Source organism: Barbus barbus (genome assembly GCF_936440315.1).
Source record: "Barbus barbus genome assembly, chromosome: 40".
NCBI classification, from domain to species: Eukaryota; Metazoa; Chordata; class Actinopteri; order Cypriniformes; family Cyprinidae; genus Barbus; species Barbus barbus.
Genome location: NC_136718.1, coordinates 26,446,730 through 26,466,729, shown reverse-complemented (window position 1 = coordinate 26,466,729; position 20,000 = coordinate 26,446,730). Strand labels below are relative to the sequence as shown.

Here is a 20,000-nt window from a genome sequence, read left to right as displayed (position 1 = left end):
TAGGGCAGTATGTAGACAGAAAGCGAAGTGGGAGATGGGATTGGGAAAGGTCCGCGAGCTGGGACTTGAACTCGAGACACCCAAAGCGCAATAGCACTATATGACGCTATATAGAGGTGCCGACAAGTAATAATGAATAAAGTTAAACAAGTAATAAAGTTTGTTTATCATAAAAGGGTCATGACATCAGAAATCAAATTTGCCTCGATCTTTTGGCTTATAAGAAGTCTTTTTACCATTAAAACATCCTGCAAGTTTTACACTTTAAAACGTCCTCCTCATTATAAACAAAGCATTTATTTAATCAAGCTCCAAAAATGGCTTGTTTTGGATCCAATGGGGCAATGTGATGTCACCTGGGCACAAAGATTTGCATAAACATGCCTTCAGAGCAAGACATCGACGAATAGTCATCTTCTCATCATAGGCTCCACCCACTGACATACAGCCGCTAAACGTCTGACTTGATCACGCTGAATGCGAGTGTCGTGTCTCGTCAAAAGCAAACAGAAATCACAATCACTACCGCTATCTTGTCTACATTGGATACAGTATTCAGAAATGCGTTTGCTTTCTGACACAGTCCAGCGCTTGAGTCCGTCATCAGGAGAAATGCAGTGAAAGATCAAAGGGGGCGTTGATACTGTTTCCTATGCAGTGATGTTAGCCAATCATAACAGTGACAAGCCTTAAAGGACCCGCCCCTTAAAAACAGGTAGTTTTTAGACAGAGGTTTAGAATGATGGTTGAAAATAATTTTTCCTCATTTGTTTTTTGCATGCAAAATAACTTTATTAACATTATAAGTAAATCTCAAGGAACATATTAAAATAATTTTAAAAATCTGTCATGACCCCTACAAGTCATCTGCCACTATAAATGCTTGTGTTCTTTAAAATTGGATGGATTCTGAATGACTGTCAATGCTTTTATTGTGCATCAAATGAGAAAAAAATCATTCTGACAGTGTTTGAGTGCGTGTGCATGCGTGTGTGAGTGAGATTGTGAGTTTGTGTAAGTGTTTGCTTCAAACAAAAACACCCACAAGCAAACATCTACGTCATTCGACGTCTACGTCAGTGAGTACTTAATGGTTTAGGCTAGATTTGACTATCACTACCCACACTTAGTTCAGAAGGTTTCATAGTCTAAGATAAAAGGACACACTGAGTAATACTGCGTATGAATGATTTTGCGGGTGTGTCTGTGCGTGTGTATGTGTGTATATTAGGGGTGTTTTTTTTTGTTTGGTACACATGTGTACTGAACAAATACAGCATTGTTTTAATCACTGCATGAGTGGAACTTAACTGTAAACTTTCAGTTTCATGTGTGACCCTGGACCACAAAACCAGTCATTAGGGTACATTTTTTAAAATTTATACATCATCTAAATAATCTTTCCATTGATGTATGGTTTGTTAGGATAGGACAATATTTGTCTGAGATGCAACTATTTGAAAATCTGGAATCTGAGGGAGCAAAAAAATCTAAATATTGAGAAAGTTGTTCAAATTAAGTTCTTAGCAATGCATGTTACTAATCAAAAATTAAGTTTTGATATGTTTATGGTAGGAAATTTACAAAATCTTTACTTAATAGCCTAATGATTTTTGGCATAAAATAAAAATGTATAATTTTGATTCATACAATGTATTGTTGGCTATTGCTACAAATATACCTGTGTTACTGATGACTGCTTTTGTGCTCCAGGGACACATATATTGTTACTTTTAATATAGAAGCAAAGTCTTATCTTTTTTCAGGGAATTCAAACAATAAATGGTGTATTAGCACTCTTTGATGAGGCGCCACAGAACGCCTCGGTTCAAGCGGCAGCGCAATCATCCCATCCTCTTTACTACTACCGTTCGTTTCAGCATGAAATAAACATGAATGAACATCTCATGCCTCATGTAATCGCTCAATCAGTGTTTCAACCGCGGACAGACATCAATAAAACAGACGAAATAAAATGTCACGTAGCATTTCAGTTACCTCATCAGTGTCAACAGCTCGTTAGTTTGCTAGAGAAGTCAAGTCCAGAGAAGAGCATTTTGCGAAATATTAAACGATTTACTCATTATATTTTACTTTACCTGTTAGTGATATCTTATTTAATGTATGTTTAAATAAATCTGAAACAAATATGACAGCAACTGTGTAAATAAATATATTTCAAAAACAACTAGAAAGTTTATAATTTAATAAGTTAATTTAAAAACATTATGTGCAATTTACATGTTTGTATACTTTTTTTAAGCTGAGTGTTGATTATTATATTTAAAGAATAAATCAAATTTAAGTTTGGGCTCTGTTGTTAATTGTAACCTTATAGTAATGTTAAAGGGCGTCCTATAGTTTAAAGCAGAAGCTGAGGTAGATTTTTATTTATAATTTTTGTTATAATTGAATATATTTGATGAAAGACCAATTTGTTCAGTAAACCACTGTTTAATTAAAAAAGAAAGGAAAAAGCAATTTTATGTTTAGTTTTTTTTCTCCCTGCTGTACTGAAAACATACGGAACCGTCATGTTTGAGTACCGTTACACCCCTAGTGTATATATGTGCATGTGCATTTGTGTTTCTCCGTGTCTGTGTGTGAGAGTGTGTGTTTCTGTGTGTGTGTGTGTGTGTGAGTGTGTGTGTGTGTGCGCGCGCGTTTTTGTGACAAATGAGGACATAAATGTGTATAATGACACAGGTATTACAAGGAGAAGGTGACTTTTCAGGACATTGCCCCATGTCCCCACTTTTCAAAACGCTTATAAATCATACAGAGTGAGTTTTTGGGGGAAAGTAGAAATGCACAAAGTCTCCTGTGAGGACTAGGTTTAGGTGTAGGGTTGGTGTAGGGCAATAGCACATACAGTTTGTACAGTATAAAAACCATTACGCCTATGGGATGCCCCCACTTTTCACAAAAACAAACGTGTGTGTGTGTGTGTGCTTACCTGCAGCATGTATCCTCTCACGTAGTCACGCAGCGTCCAGCCGAGTGTCTGTATGATGTTGAGCACCTGTGTGTGTGTGAGGACGCTGAACAGCCGATCCAGCAGGATCTTCATCCGGATGGGAAGCGCCTGCGTCCCGTATAGAATCAGACTGCTGATGTCAAACACCACGCTACTCTGGACGATCTCCACCTGCCCCGAACACAGCAGAGCTGGGGCACACACCTTACCCACGGCTGCACACACATGATAGAGTCACTGATGACGGGAATCCAGGCTTCAGCACACATACACACACACTCTCTCTCTCTCTCACACACACACGATTCATACCATGAACGACCCATCCATGAGCGCAGCGATCACATGACCTGATCTGAGTTTGTCCCGGCAGAAAACACTCACACAGACAGTCAACATGTGTGCAGCCGACCACCTGCAGAACAAGAACACAGACAGACTAGCATCAAATACTTCTAAAGATTCCACAATTGTACTTAAGTATTAAAAAGTAATACAAATCTACGAATAAACCATAAATAAACTTTGGTAACACTTTATTTTAAGCTGTCCTTGTTAGATGTTACATGTACTTACTATTATAATAAGACTAAATTATGCATAATTACATGCAAGTAACCCTAAAATAAACCCTAATCCTAACCATAACCATATAGTAAGTATATGTAGTTAATTAATATTATTTAGTACTTTGATGTATAACAAGGACACCTTCAAATAAATAAAAAAACAAGGGTTTGTTTCTCGTTACATTCCCTTTGATGCTTGAACTGTGCAAAACACGTTTAATCACAATCTGAATCAGTTAAAGAAAACAATACATTTATCATTTAAAAAAAGATATATACATAGTTTAAAAATCAAATCACAATAAATAAATTACAATACAATTATAAAAACATTTAAAAAAATACATTAAATAATTTTTTTTAAAGATTAATTTTAATACATTTTTACAAATTATTTGTATAATTTTTTTAAATGTTTATATAATTGTGGCGTGCGTTGACAGTGAAGTATGTTATGGTTATGATTAGAGACTGTTGTGAGGGATGAAGCCTCTTTGCACAAGGATTATAGTTTCACACTGAAATGTATATAAAATAAACTTAAAGTTTAGGATAATAAAATTCCATTTTTGATAAGATTGATAAGTCAGATCAGCAAGACAGAAAATTATTTTGACATCAAAACACAAGCAATCTTAATAAAAATGAGTAAGCTGGGTAAAAATGTCATTCAGAGCACAAGTATATTCAGGTAAATTTGACACCTTATTTATGAAGTTAATGCAGTTTAGTGAATCAACGAACGAATCCGTACCTCCTTCATCTTCAGAGCCGTGGTCTGTTCATCTCGCTTCAGAAGAGACTCGTCACTGTCCGTCTGTCAATCCAGACACAATTCAATCAAAATTATACTTACTCTCCAATAAAATGAAGCACATAGAGAATAAACTAAAGGAAACATAAAAACTAACATTCTACTTCAAATCGTTGCATTTTTCAAGTTTTAACAGTTAAAATGTTCTAGTTGAGTGAATCATATTTTCTGTTTAAATAAATCTGATGAAGCCATTTAATAAACATGAGCATTTCAGACGCCTAGACAGCAAGTATTGTGGTGTATGTGCATGTGTGATACCTCCTGGAGGAGTGTGTGTGTCCACGTCCCCATGTGTCCAGACGGGCCGGAGTCGGGTTTAGTCCGTGTCTGGAGTCTCCTGCTGGAGCTCTGATGAAATCACTGGGGCCCGAGTCCATATAAAGAGCCCTAATCACTATCAGAGACTAGACTCCGCCCACTCCTAACGAGAACAGTAGAGCGGCTGCGTTTGATTGGACGAGAGCGCTCCTTTGTCTTGAAGAGAGAGAGAAATTTAAAACACATTGAAAGAGCTCTGGGCTAAAACCACACAGAAACACGTCTAAAAGCTCAGAGCAGATCTCAAATGTGCTGATTTGAGCATTTTAAACAGCTCTTTTCTTACAGATTAAACACTCTTAGACACTTTCCTGGAGGACATCTCGGAGAAACGGTGTTCAAGCTTGACGTGAGTTCAGGGTTTAGTATTTAGCTCGGTTTGCATCAAATGTTAATATAAATTAAAATAAATTCAAGAAAACAAGTGTGGTATGCAAATAATATAATGATGAAATCCATCTTGTTCAGATTGTTCACATTTAGCAGTGTTGTTATAGGAAACAAACTATTAAATCATTTTTCTTCAATGAAATAAACTAAAATAAAATGAAACTTCAGCTGAATTTTAAATGTTGTTTTGGCAACTAACTAACAAAAGTTTAAGCTGAAGAACTAAAACTATTAAAACTGAAATAAATCTAAATCAAAAATGATTAAAGCACACAACAAAATGACTAAAACAAACGTAAAAAATGAAAGCTAATTCAAATGTTAATGAATCCTATAAATAACTAAAATAACACTAGTTAATAGAACATATTCAGACTTTGTCATTAAATCGTTATTAAAATATAAAACTGAAAATAACTAGCAAAACAAAGTTAGATTTTTATGTTAAGCAGTCTGAGCTGAATTAAATGCAGGAATTAATTAAGGCCCATTCATGCTAAAAAATATAACAATATAGAAAAATAAAGTTTTAATAATTACAACTTTAAAGAAAAAAGATTTTTTTAAACATACTCATTCTTGGCCAAATCTAATTTTACTTCTGGATAAGTAAAGGCTTTTTATTTATTTATATATTGTCTTTCTAAACATCTTTAGTGATTTAACTTGTTTGTACATTTTTGAAGCATTAATTCTTCACGATTTATTTCCAGCTGATGAACGATAAAACCCTGACAGCCAATCAGAATCCAGAAACTGCAGAGGGGTTGTGAGTTACTGAAAAGCTAATAATTAACTATATGTACAATCAAGATAATGTTAATCAAATTAAAACACTACTTATAAAAAAATAACTACTAAATTACTAACTTAAATAACCAACATCAGAAAACTGAAAATGCAATATGTTGTCAAATTGAAAAAGTAAGGGATTGCTCTTATTTTTTCTGTAGTTAATTACAGTTACTTCTTATGTAATTGAACTTAATACTGTGTATAGACTGATTTATATGCAATACAATAGAATAGTGGATTTAACATCAACATTTAAAGTCTAACCTCAAAATGCATGCTTTTTATGAACCCTTCTCACTTTAAATACTTTGAGTTAATAAGAATATTAATAACACTTTAGTGTTCAGTTCTCAATATTAACTAGTTGGTTATTAGCATAAATATTACTGGAATATTGGCTGTGTATTATTACTTAAAAAGCACATATTAATGTCTTACCTTATTCTAAATCCTTATTCAAACCCAATTCTTAAACTTAACTACTACTTTACTAAGTATTAATAAGCAGTAATTAGGAGTATATTGAGGCAAAAGGATAGTTAGTTTAATAGATAGTTAATAGTGAGAATTGGACTCTAATCTTAAGTTGTGACCAGAAGAATTTTAAACATTCCAAGTATATCCTCGTATCATTCATGAACTTTGAAAGTGACGTGACATTCAGCCAAGTTTGGTGACCCATACTCAGAATTCGTGCTCTGCATTTAACCCATCCAACGTGCACACACACACACACACAGCTGTGAACACACACACACACACACACAGCAGTGAACACACACACAGCAGTGAACACACACACACACACAGCAGTGAACACACACACACACACACAGCAGTGAACACACACACACACACACACACACACACACAGCAGTGAACACACACACACACACACACACAGCAGTGAACACACACACAGCAGTGAACACACACACACACACAGCAGTGAACACACACACACACACACACACACACACAGCAGTGAACACACACACACACACACAGCAGTGAACACACACACACACACACACACAGCAGTGAACACACACACACACACACAGCAGTGAACACACACACACACACACAGCAGTGAACACACACACACACACACACACACACACACACCGTGAACACACACCCGGAGCAGTGGGCAGCATTTATGCTGCGGCGCCCGGGGAGCAGTTGGGGGTTCGGTGTCTTGCTCAAGGGCACCTCAGTCGTGGTATTGAGGGTGGAGAGAGCTGGACATTCACTCCCCCCACCTACAATCCCTGCCGGCCCGAGACTCGAACCCACAACCTTTGCATTACAAGTCCAACTCTCTAACCATTAGGCCACGACTTCCCAATATAGGATTTAAATTAAATTTATGGTACACTTTCACTAATTCCAAATCATTTTTGATCTCTGCATGAGTAAAGAAATAAAATGTAATTTTTGTTCATCATTCCCAATAATCAGCAAAATATTCAGAACTACTTCTTTAGCTCCTGCAACAGATAAAACAAACCACAGAAAGCATCACAAATCATCTCCAGAGCCGAATCTCTCTCAGTCCGACCCTCATGAGGGACAAACCTGCGGCATCAATCCTCACGACGCGCGCAAATCAGGCCTTTGGCAGCGGAAACACCCAGAAACAGCAGGATTAATAGTTAATAACACGCCGGTGAGTGTCTGTTAATGAGAACCTGATGGGACCCTCGTTGTGAATTAATGAAGGTTGTTGTGTTTAAGTAACTGGGGACGGCATCAAAGCTCCTTCTCGTTAGCGTCAGACTTCGTTACCTGCGAGCCCCGGCCAACCGGAGGACTCAGGTGACCCAGCCAAGAAACACGCGGCCGTGAGGGAAGAGAACGAGGAGTGAGGAGGAGGAGAGGAACCTACTTTAATCCACTTCCCTCTGATGCCACTCTCTGCTGTCCCACATTGAGACATCGCCTCTTTGTGCGCGATCCAACTTGGCACATCGGCGATGTAAAGGGGGACAAACACACACCGAGACGAGTCTGACTGATGATCTTTGTCATAATTAAAACTTGAATCCCTTTCAGAAGTTCCCCGATGCGATTGTGGAGAAAAAAGTGAGTTTAGTTTCTAAATATCCATCTGTTTGCTGTCAATATGAGGCTTGACATTCATCGGTAAACTACTAGAAGAGCTACAAACCAGTGTGTTTATGATTATGATGATCAGTTATTATAACATGATACCAAATACCAGTTTCAGACATTATGCAGCATAACAGGCTGGTTTTGTACCAATAAAAATAACAATTTTCACTTATAACACTTATAGCAACTGACATATTGAAATAAACATTACATTTTGCAGGAATTTTCAATAACCTTTGTTTTCTATACAACTTCCTTTTTAAAAATAATTTTTATAGCATATTTTATAGGCTAAACTTTTCATTTTTAAAAGTATTATTTATTTTATTTTTAATGTTAAAACTAAGCATATTGTAAAATCCTATAATGAAATATGTCAGGGGCATATAGAAAGAAAGAAAATAAATACTTTACAGAAAAAAAACACTGTTAATTTTACACAACTGCATGGTTTGTATTGTTTTCAAGTTTTTCCTTTCATAAACTGTTTCCAAATACATTTAAACTGTGCAAATGCATGCATTATTTTACCGCTTCCGCTCTAAAGTTAATAAAGAGGATACTCTGTGGGAAAAAAGATGTAGAAACAATATTCACCTAGAAAGTGCTAGTACATTTGATAATTAATTACCAAGAAACCACATTTTTAATTAACATTAAACATTACATTTGGCAGTGAAATAATGTTTCTTTAATAACCTTTGCTTTATATACAACTTCATTTTTAAAAATCATTGTTACAGAATATTTTAGATGCTAAACATTTCACATGAAATTTTTTTAATTTATTTTTAACCAAACATATTGAACAATCATATAACCAGATATGTCAGGGATAGAAAGAAAGAAAGAAAAAGAGAGAGAAAGAAAGATAGAAAAAGAGAAAGAAAGAAAGAAAGAGAGAAAGAAAGAAAGAAAGATAGAAAAAGAGAAAGAAAGAAAGAGAGAGAAAGAAATAAAGATAGAAAAAGAGAAAGAAAGAAAGAGAGAAAGAAAGAAAGAAAGAAAGAGAGAGATAGAAAAAGAGAAAGAAAGAAACAAAGCAAGCAAGAAAGAGAGAGATAGAGAGATAGAAAAAGAGAAAGAAAGAAAGAGAGAAAGATAGAAAAAGAGAAAGAAAGAAAGAGAGAGAAAGAAATAAAGATAGAAAAAGAGAAAGAAAGAAAGCAAGCAAGAAAGAGAGAGATAGAGAGATAGAAAAAGAGAAAGAAAGAAAGAAAGAAAGAGAGAGATAGAAAAAGAGAAAGAAAGAAAGAGAGAGAAAGAAAGAAAGAGAGAGAAAGAGAAAGAAAGAAAGAAAGAAAGAAAGAAAGAGAGAGATAGAAAAAGAGAAAGAACGAAAGAGAGAGAAAGAAATAAAGATAGAAAAAGAGAAAGAAAGAAAGAGAGAGATAGAAAAAGAGAAAGAAAGAAAGAGAGAGAAAGAAATAAAGATAGAAAAAGAGAAAGAAAGAAAGAGAGAGAAAGAAATAAAGATAGAAAAAGAGAAAGAAAGAAAGAGAGAGATAGAAATAAAGATAGAAAAAGAGAAAGAAAGAAAGAGAGAGATAGAAAAAGAGAAAGAAAGAAAGAGAGAGAAAGAAATAAAGATAGAAAAAGAGAAAGAAAGAAAGAGAGAGATAGAAAAAGAGAAAGAAAGAAAGAGAGAGAAAGAAATAAAGATAGAAAAAGAGAAAGAAAGAAAGAGAGAGAAAGAAATAAAGATAGAAAAAGAGAAAGAAAGAAAGAGAGAGAAAGAAATAAAGATAGAAAAAGAGAAAGAAAGAAAGAGAGAGAAAGAAATAAAGATAGAAAAAGAGAAAGAAAGAAAGAGAGAGAAAGAAATAAAGATAGAAAAAGAGAAAGAAAGAAAGAGAGAGATAGAAATAAAGATAGAAAAAGAGAAAGAAAGAAAGCAAGCAAGAAAGAGAGATAGAGAGATAGAAAAAGAGAAAGAAAGAAAGATAGAAAAAGAGAAAGAAAGAAAGCAAGCAAGAAAGAGAGATAGAGAGATAGAAAAAGAGAAAGAAAGAAAGAGAGAGAAAGAAATAAAGATAGAAAAAGAGAAAGAAAGAAAGAGAGAGATAGAAATAAAGATAGAAAAAGAGAAAGAAAGAAAGCAAGCAAGAAAGAGAGATAGAGAGATAGAAAAAGAGAAAGAAAGAAAGAGAGAAAGAAAGAAAGATAGAAAAAGAGAGAGAAAGAAATAAAGATAGAAAAAGAGAAAGAAAGAAAGAGAGAGATAGAAAAAGAGAAAGAAAGAAAGAGAGAGAAAGAAATAAAGATAGAAAAAGAGAAAGAAAGAAAGAGAGAGGAAGAAATAAAGATAGAAAAAGAGAAAGAAAGAAAGCAAGCAAGAAAGAGAGATAGAGAGATAGAAAAAGAGAAAGAAAGAAAGAGAGAAAGAAAGAAAGATAGAAAAAGAGAAAGAAAGAAAGAGAGAGAAAGAAATAAAGATAGAAAAAGAGAAAGAAAGAAAGAGAGAGATAGAAAAAGAGAAAGAAAGAAACAGAGAAAGAAAGAAAGAAAAAGAGAAAGAAATAAAGAAAGAGAGAGATAGAAAAAGAGAAAGAAAGAAAGAAAGAAAGAAAGAAAGAAAGAGAGAGATAGAAAAAGAGAAAGAAAGAAAGAAAGAAAGAAAGAAAGAAAGAGAGAAAGAAAGAAAGATAGAAAAAGAGAAAGAAAGAAAGAGAGAGATAGAAAAAGAGAAAGAAAGAAACAGAGAAAGAAAGAAAGAAAAAGAGAAAGAAAGAGAGAGATAGAAAAAGAGAAAGAAAGAAAGAAAGAAAGAAAGAGAGAGATAGAAAAAGAGAAAGAAAGAAACAGAGAAAGAAAGAAAGAAAAAGAGAAAGAAAGAAAGAAAGAGAGAGATAGAAAAAGAGAAAGAAAGAAAGAAAGAAAGAAAGAAAGAGAGAGATAGAAAAAGAGAAAGAAAGAAAGAAAGAAAGAAAGAAAGAAAGAAAGAAAGAACTGAAAAACGTTGTACTTTTTAAACAGCTGCATGGTTTGTATTGCTTTTAAATTGTGCAAATACAGTCACTTCTTTAAACCATTTTTGACTTTATGAATATATAAACAAGCAAATATAATATTTAAAAAATAAATGCTATATTTTTATCACCATCCGATGAGATTTCCAGCTGTTTTATGGTCCAGCAAACACTCAAACACTTCTACTGTGTGACCAACATCCCGACTCAAAGCGTCTTTCCCTCCAAACTAACAAGCTTTAATAAAACGATTAAAGCTGAACATCTCTTGCTCTTTCTGGAACTTTTCAATGTCCTGCAATAAAAGCAGCCAGCCGTAAACTGACATCTCACACTGGACTTAATCAGACTGTGATAACTGCATGCGTTAAGCGTCAGTAATGACTGTAAACGCTCATGTATTCATCACGACGGGACGAAGGGACTCTAAGCAGTAAAATGTGCCGTTACAGCAGAATCGGCTGACAGGGTGTTTGTGAAACAGCATTTAATCAGACGTGAGATTAAAGCTGCTCAACTGCATTCACATTCTGCCACATGATCCTCTTAAAGACCCCAGTGACCAGAAGAGACACATTTACAGTATTATTTCAAAACACACTCAAAACTTTGGGGTCAGTACGATTGTTTAATGTTTTTGAAAGAGTCTCTTCTGCTCAACGAGGCTGCATTTATTTGATTAAAAAACAGCAACTCTACCAAGTATTAATAAGCAGAATTTAGGAGTATATTGAGGTAAAAGTATAGTTAGTTAATAGTTAATAGTTAGTTAATAGTGAGAACTGGACTCTAATCTAAAGTGTGACCAGAATAATTGATGTAGTTATATATTATTTATTTGAAAGAATTAAAAGAACGGTTCCTGTCTGTCCTTGTGCCATTCATGAACTTTGATATAGGATTTAGAAAGTCATTACGGTAACACTTTATTTTAAGGTGTCCAATAATACAATAATTACCTAATTAAGTACTTAGTAGTAGCCGTTGTACTTACATGGAACAAAATGTACTTTTCATGTAACTAAGTTATGGAACAGCCTGTAATTACAGTTAGTAATTATGTAGATGTAATAGACAGCTGTTACACATATGTAACAGGCCGAACCAAAAGATTGTTACATATGTGTTGCAGACTTTATACAATGTAATTATAAAAGAACACAGACATAAGCTACTTAAAATAAAGTGTATCAAGATTGTACTTAAGTGTACGAGTAGCGGTGTAACAGACTCGGTTTGTTACATATGTGTAACAGTAGCTGCTTATTACATCTACATAATTACATAATTAAGTACTTAGTAGTAGCCGTTGTACTTACATGGAACAAAATGTACTTTTTATGTAACTAAGTTATGGAACAGCCTGTAATTACAGTTAGTAATTATGTAGATGTAATAGACAGCTGTTACACATATGTAACAGGCCGAACCAAAAGATTGTTACATATGTGTTGCAGACTTTATACAATGTAATTATAAAAGAACACAGACATAAGCTACTTAAAATAAAGTGTATCAAGATTGTACTTAAGTGTACGAGTAGCGGTGTAACAGACTCGGTTTGTTACATATGTGTAACAGTAGCTGCTTATTACATCTACATAATTACATAATTACAGGCTGTTCCATAACCTAGTTACATGAAATGTACTTTTTGTTTCATGCAAGTACAACGGCTACTACTAAGTACTTAATTAGGTAATTACTCTGTATTATGACACCTTAAAATAAAGTGTTACTGTAATGAGTAATAAGTCATTTAATTATTTTTGGAGAGAGTAATTTGTACAGTAATTACACTGTTGAAGATGTAATTAGTAACTAGTAATTAATTACTTTTTTAGAGTAACTTACCCCACACTGATCTTATATTATAAAACATTAGAAGTGTCTTTCCTGGCACTTTTGATGAATTTGATGTGTCCTCGATGAATTAAAGTACTAGTTTCATTAAAATAATCTTACTGACCCCAAACTTGTGAAAAGCATTACGTATATAAAGTTATAATGGAATGACATGTTAAGAGTATAAATGACTGAACGAACAGAGCCAGAAGCTTGCTAAAGGACATGTTTGAGGAGTGTTTCTGTAAGCAGGACAGTTTGAAGCTCCAGTAGATCCTCCAGAGATCATGAAACAGCCCCTGAGGATCTGATGCTGCTGACGCGACTCAACATCTCACCAGAGATAAACTGATGCTTCAGCGCAACACTTTCTGAGTTTGAGTCTCAATCAGCATCTTTAAGCGCTTTGAAAAGTGCTATATCAATGTAATTATTATTATTATTGTTAGCTGAAGTTTCATTCTCACCGTCATTCACAGCACAAACACATCTGCTTCAATGATCACGACTCGTGTCTGACTCAACCAATGATGTGAGTTCGGGGGCGGGGCTTTCTGTATATTGACCAATGATGTGAGAGTTTGGGAAACATGTTTGAAACAATCATTATTTTAGTGAATCTGTTTGGTGTCGTCACTGCCACAGAAATCAAACTGTAAAAAAATGACACTAATTTTAATATTAAAAGACTAAATATATGGTAAAATCCTGTTAATTGGTTAAAAGTAAGTTCCCTTAGAAAATATGGTGAAAAACTGTAAGATTGTTATGTTATGTAATTTTATAGTAAAATACTGTTGCTTGACAGTAGATTATTAAAAGGTAAAAAACTGATTTGAGTAATTTGGTACATTAACATTATTTCAGTTAATGAGATTTTAATGTACATTTAAGTTAAATCTGCAAAATGTAAAGTTATTATCGTGATTTAAAACTAAAACCATCGCAACCATTTTTGTTAATTGAAATACAGTTTAAATAAAATATAAATATTACTAAAAACTGAAAATTAGAAATATTGCCTTGGCAACTAACTGAAGTTCAAGCACTAAAATTACTAACTAGAATTAAATATTTCAGTATAATTAAACATAATACTTAAAACAAAAACTAAACAAAAAAAAAAAAAAATTAAGAAAATGACAAAAGCACAAAATAAAAAATTACACTGAAATTAAAATGAGAATATAACCATAAAAGCAAACACAAAATGGTAATAAAAATATAATAGTGCATAAATAGTACTAAAATAACACTGCTGTATGTTCTGTGATGAAGTTATTTTTACTGTAAATCTCACAGATTTTGTTTACAGTGTTTATCAGGACATGCAGGAGTGTGTAAAGTAACATCGGTAACAGTTTATTTTAAGGTCTCTTAACTAGTTGCTTATTAGCATGCATATTACTAGATATTAGCCATTTATAATTAAGCACATATTAATGCCTTATTCTACATCCCTAATCCTACACAACACCTAAACTTAACAGCTACCTTACTAACTATTAATAAGCAGCAAATTAAGCATTTATTGAGGGAGAAGCCGTAGTTAATAGTGAATAAGTGTTCTCTGTTCTAAAGTGTTACCATAACATCAATGGCAGCAGGTGATCAGTGTTAGTACAGAAGCGAGTCTGTGGACCGAATCAATGCCCATCAGAACAGAACAGAGTCCTCCAGATCTGAAGTTACTCAGAAACATCAGCAGATCTCCAGAGACCGAGTGATCCATGAGCAGATCCTGCAGAGCAGAAGAGGAGAGAATGAACAGACAGCACTGAACACTGAACTTAACACACGAATCAACTGAATCATTCTCAGTGAATCAACTCGACACACTTCACCTGTTTTCAGTTCATCTGCTCTTTTTACATTGACTAACAATCAGATAAGATACAGATCATTTCTCAGATATTTATTACAATATATACTGATAAATTCAACATTCACAATGTAGTTTTCACTAGTTAGCAGTAAACCGGTTGCCTGTCCTGAACATGTTCCTAGCTTTGTGCTGGATGTCTTTGATGTGGAAATCTTGGGAATGGAAGACAAACCGATTCAACCGAGCGAGTCATTTGATTCAGATCGGGACTCGGAGCGGGTTCGCAAATCTTTGTTCTGATATCTTTCTTTTTTTATTAAACAGCACAAAATATCAAACCTTTAAGGCAGTAAAGTTATAAATACAAAACAAAAATAGTAGCAAAGAAAGTGTACACAAATACAAATCCCTTAAGAAAATTTGGCTAACTAACCATGTTTTTTTATAGTAAAAGTGTAGTAATAACCATGCTTTTTTTTTTTAAACCACACTTTTACTTCAAATACCATGGTAAACTATGGTAGTGTAGCAAAACCAGTTAATTTGTGGCTACCATGGCTTAACTACAGTAACATTCTTTTGTAGTAAAACCATGGTATATTTCCATAATGGATGTATTGGTTAACAGAAAACCCAAAGTAATACATTTACACCTTAAGAGGACACAGAATTGAATACAGAGACGCAGTTTTTAAATTTTACTGAGATACTATTATAGCATTTATTAATATTTTGAATGTTTTTATTTGTATATTTTGTTTTCATTGCATTATTTTTGTTATATATATATATATATATATATTTTACTTCAGTTTTAGTTCTTTTATAAAGTCAAACTAAATTAAACTGAGAAATGTTGCCTGGCCGAAATATATAAATATATATACACACACACACATACATATATATAATTTTTTTCTTTCTATTTTATTTCAAGTACCATCTTTTCTATGGTTTTAGATAACTGTACTAACCTGATTCCTGTAAATAGTAAACAGGCACTCCCGAGGTTTGGAGACGTGTGCATTAATTACAGAAACACACCGGAGCATTAGAGTTTGTACAGAACTGAACCCACTCAAGTCTGCATCCTGTCTGCTGTGTGTGGAGGGCTCATTTTTGAGCCTTTTTAAAAAGGATCTAATTGGAACCTCCACTTAATGACCCTCATGAGTTCCTTTTTCTAGACAGCAAGCAATAACATTATAAGTATGCATGCAGATTCTGAAAGGGGGATGTAAACTTTTGAGCTCAACTGTAAAAAGGCTGAACAAGAGTGAAAGTGCAGCTTTAGAAAAGCCTCATGTAGTAAGGAAAGAAGCCGCCAAGAAAGATGTTAACACGCTTAACAGCTACTGGAATACTTCTGTAAGCATGTAATTGGCTCGTTCTGAGATATTCCTTTTGTTTTAAGCAAACACTTTCTCATTGGATCTACGTGAATCTTGCAGGTAACCTTTTTTGATGTCAAAGAGGTGACTTTTCACAGAAAGGTGAGAATTATGCATCTATGCAGCAACACACACACACACACACACACACCATCAGTAGCAGCCAGTGTAAGCAGCCACTGACAGTCAGATAATCTACATGAACTGAGAGCTACGGCTGTCCGTTTCTCCTCATCTCTGAGCAGCGACTGGAAAGAGGATTTCCACAGACAAGTGGCGGATTAAACACACACTTCTCTGACATCCAGCATCTGTGTGAAAACTCAGAGTCACTGCCTCAGATAATCAGGCATTAATTAAGCTTTAAAAGCACCAGACAAAAAAAAAAAAAAAAAGTGGTTTGTAGCTTTTATGAGAAAAAAATACAAGTAACTTTCAATAATTCTGCTTAATGTAAAATAAAACAAAATGTTATGCAAATAAATATTTCAATAAACACTGGTGTTGATTAAATTGTATAAAGTTTGGTGATTTTGCCAAATCTAAACTTCACTTTAGCTTTAGCCATCATTATTTTTGTGCCCTGATTTTTATAATAATAATAAATAATGCTCTGATTTTTAATTCTATCATTAAAAAATAAATCTAGAATTAAAAATAATTTCTACTTTAAATAGCTTCTATGTAGTTCATTAGTGTTTGTAAAGTCTAGCTTGACCGAACTTTACTTGACTGACAATAAAAGACATCTCTGTTTCAAATAAATGCTGTTCTTCTGAGCTTTCTATTCATCTGTGAATCCTGAAAAATAAACCATATCTCGGTTTCAATGAAAATATTGAGCAGCACAACTGTGTTCAACATTGATAATAATCAGAAATGTTTGTTGATCAGTAAATCAGTATATTAGAATGATTTCTGAAGATCATGTGACACTGAAGACTGGAGTAATGATGCTGAAAATACAGCTGCAGATCACAGAAATAAATTACAGTTTAACACATATTCACATAGAAAACAGCTGTTTAAAATTAGAATAATATTTCACAATTTTAAATGCATTTTTGAACAAATAAACGCAACCTTGGTGGTGAGCAGAAGAGACTTCATAAAACTTCTGGCCAGTAGTGTATATTTTTAGAAAGACAAAAGAAAGAAAAGAAAAGCAGATTGTGTAAGCTTCAGCGCGCTCTCCCCTCGCTGTGGTTTTGTGTATGTGAGCATGAGAAACACAGCAGCACTAGCATCAATAAACCACAGCAGATTTAATAACACTAGTTAAGTGTCACTATTACACATCATCCACAGGAAATGAGAAACCAGATATTATAAAGATGAAACGCTCCTGTGAATGTGAGCGAAACTGTCTGTCTCACAGTGATTCAGCTTCAGTTCATCAGTGTTTTCTCTCTTTGACTTTCCTCTGGAGATCTGAGAGCGAGTTTCTGGAGGAGACCGCAGCGTCTGTCAGAAAACACGTCCCATAATCCACCTCTGCTGACGGGGCGGAGGATGCAAGCAACTACCAGAAAAAACAAAAAGAGAGAGTTCAAAAAGACTACGTTACTCACACTCAAATATGGAAAATTAATCATTTTTAAGAGAGTAAAAGTACAGACACCATGATAACATATTACTTCAGTAAAAGTACTAATTTTGAACAAACAGATATATTCATAAATTATTACTCCAATAAAACTACTTGTTTTTTAATTTTACTTGAGTAAAAGTACAGATACCCTAATAAAATATTACTTCAGTATTAGTACTCCTTGTCAATTTTAAGTGAGTACAAGTATAGATAGCATAATAAAATATTACTACAGTAAAAGTATAAGTACTGATCAATTTTAATTGAGAAAAAGTACAGATACCCTAATAAAATATCACTACATTAGTACTCATTTTAAATTTTAATTTAATAAATATACAGACAGCATAATAAAATATTACTCCAGTTAAAAGTATTAGTACTCATTTTTAATTTTACTAGAGTAAAAGTACAGATAACCAAATAAAATGTTACTCCAGTAATAGTTTAAGTACTTGTTTTCCTACTCGTTTTCTAAATGGAGTACAAGTACAGCTACATTAATAAAATATTATTCCACTAACAGTTTAAGCACTCATTTTGAATTTTACTGTAGCAAAAGTACAAATACATTAATAAAATATTACTTTTATTAAAGTACTGAGTAAAAGTACCTGATTTTTAATGTAATAAGGTATTAAAAGTACTGATTGATTGATTGATTGATGAACCATGTTTATGCATTTTGCGATTTTATATACTTCATCCTACAATAAAAAGACTAATGGATTTGAGACACTGGATATGTATTGACCTGCAAAACAGTGATTTTTTAAATTAATTATTAAAATGTATACACTGAAAACATTCAACTTCTTTATACTAAAAAAAAATCAATTTAAGTTACTGATAATTCAAGTGTGCAAACAAGTGAAAATAACATTTTAAGAGGAACGCTATGCAAACATACAAGTTTTATAACCTTTCAACCTGCAACTAAAGATGCATGGGCAATCATTTGCATTATTTTTATGTTATTTATAGTTTTTATACAGATTTGGACATGCAAATGCGCACATCCACATTCAAGCATTTCATACAATGGGCCAAAACAGCTCTGTCTTTCACAGCAGATTTAGTTCACAAATAGATAACAGTCATGACCTAGATATCATTTTCATTTAGAATAATCAATACTAAAATTCAGCTTTAATAACTTGCTTTTCCACCACTGGCTCTCACCGGTATACAGCCGTTTCTCTCCCGCAGACAGGCGTCCTGTAGTTCACTCTTCAGCGCCGTGATGTGAGACTCATATGAGGAGATCTCTCTCTCCTGAGATGATATTTTTGAGCACACCAGCTGATGCAGCTCCAGGAAACGCATCACCAAACGCTACAACACACACACTCTCAGTATCATAGTCATTCCCACTGTACGGTAGGGCAGAAAATGCAATATGAGACTCCCAGTCCACATTCTGCTCTGGAAGAGGGAGTATGTGACTGTTCTGTGTCACGAAGTATGCAACAAGTATGCTTCAGCATGCATACTAAGAATACATGTTTAATATGAAGTATGCATCAGCATGCAAGCTTAAAGTGTGAATCAGCATGCAAACTTAGTAATAAAGTATAAATCAGCATGAATACTAATGCTAAAATTATGAGGTATTAAGTATGCAACAACATGCATGCTTAATAATATACATAATTTGAAGTATGCATCAGCATGCATACCTAGCATGCAAACTTAGCTGATTCACACCTATTTGCTAAGTATGTACGTATCGGCTAAATATTCATATTAAGTATGAAGTATGCATCCGCACCTGCACAATATGCACTTTGCATACTAAGTTGAAGAATGAGATTTGCAAGCGTTTGTACCTGACATGCTTCTGTCTCTGGGTTTCCCATGATGCTTTGCAAGTCTGATGGTATGAGGGACAATCTGGAGAGCTGTAGGGCGAAATAATCCTGTGAAGAGACTCTTCTGGACAGAATGATGTGATCTTTCATCTGAAAACCAAAGAAAACATGAAGACACGCAGAACAGAAAAACAAATATATCCTTAATATATTAATGCTGTTAATGTATGTTCTTGCCTCTTGTAAACGCTCCTCCACAGATTTGATGTAGCTCATCAGAGACTCTCTATTCCTGTAAACATGCATGCAGAAATAAAAAAGAAAAAAATCAATGTAACATCCCAAGTGAATATCATGAAACCTGTCAAGAAGTCCAGCTCACATTTCATCTAATATCGAAAGAAAAACATGAGGAATTATATTTTGCATAAAGAAAATGAGGTCTTTAACTTTTATTTTCTAAATAAGTAATAATAATTTACAATTAAAATGAATAAATAATAATAAAATAAAAACATAAAAAAATACTAAATACATTTTTTTTTATTTACTAAAAATTAAATAAAAATGTAAAATTAAAACAA

At 33.7% G+C, this 20,000-nt stretch overlaps 1 protein-coding gene across 2 annotated transcripts in view; it reads right to left on the bottom strand.

The window, feature by feature from the left end:
* Window positions 1-20,000, bottom strand: part of LOC306859227 (coiled-coil domain-containing protein 171-like) — a 472,225-nt gene that overhangs the window by 432,366 nt on the left and 19,859 nt on the right. The window contains exons 21-24 of one of the 2 annotated variants that reach the window (XR_013783285.1): window positions 19,654-19,708; window positions 19,435-19,566; window positions 18,788-18,940; window positions 16,951-17,536 (exon numbers count right to left, since the gene is read on the bottom strand). Coding sequence is in view for 1 of the 2 variants with exons in the window: in XM_079400145.1 (XP_079256271.1) it covers window positions 17,411-17,536; window positions 18,788-18,940; window positions 19,435-19,566; window positions 19,654-19,708 (466 nt within the window). In the remaining variant the exon portion in view is untranslated. Of the gene's footprint in view, window positions 1-16,898; window positions 17,537-18,787; window positions 18,941-19,434; window positions 19,567-19,653; window positions 19,709-20,000 lie in introns of those variants that run through there. The other variant, XM_079400145.1, reaches the window with a different exon arrangement.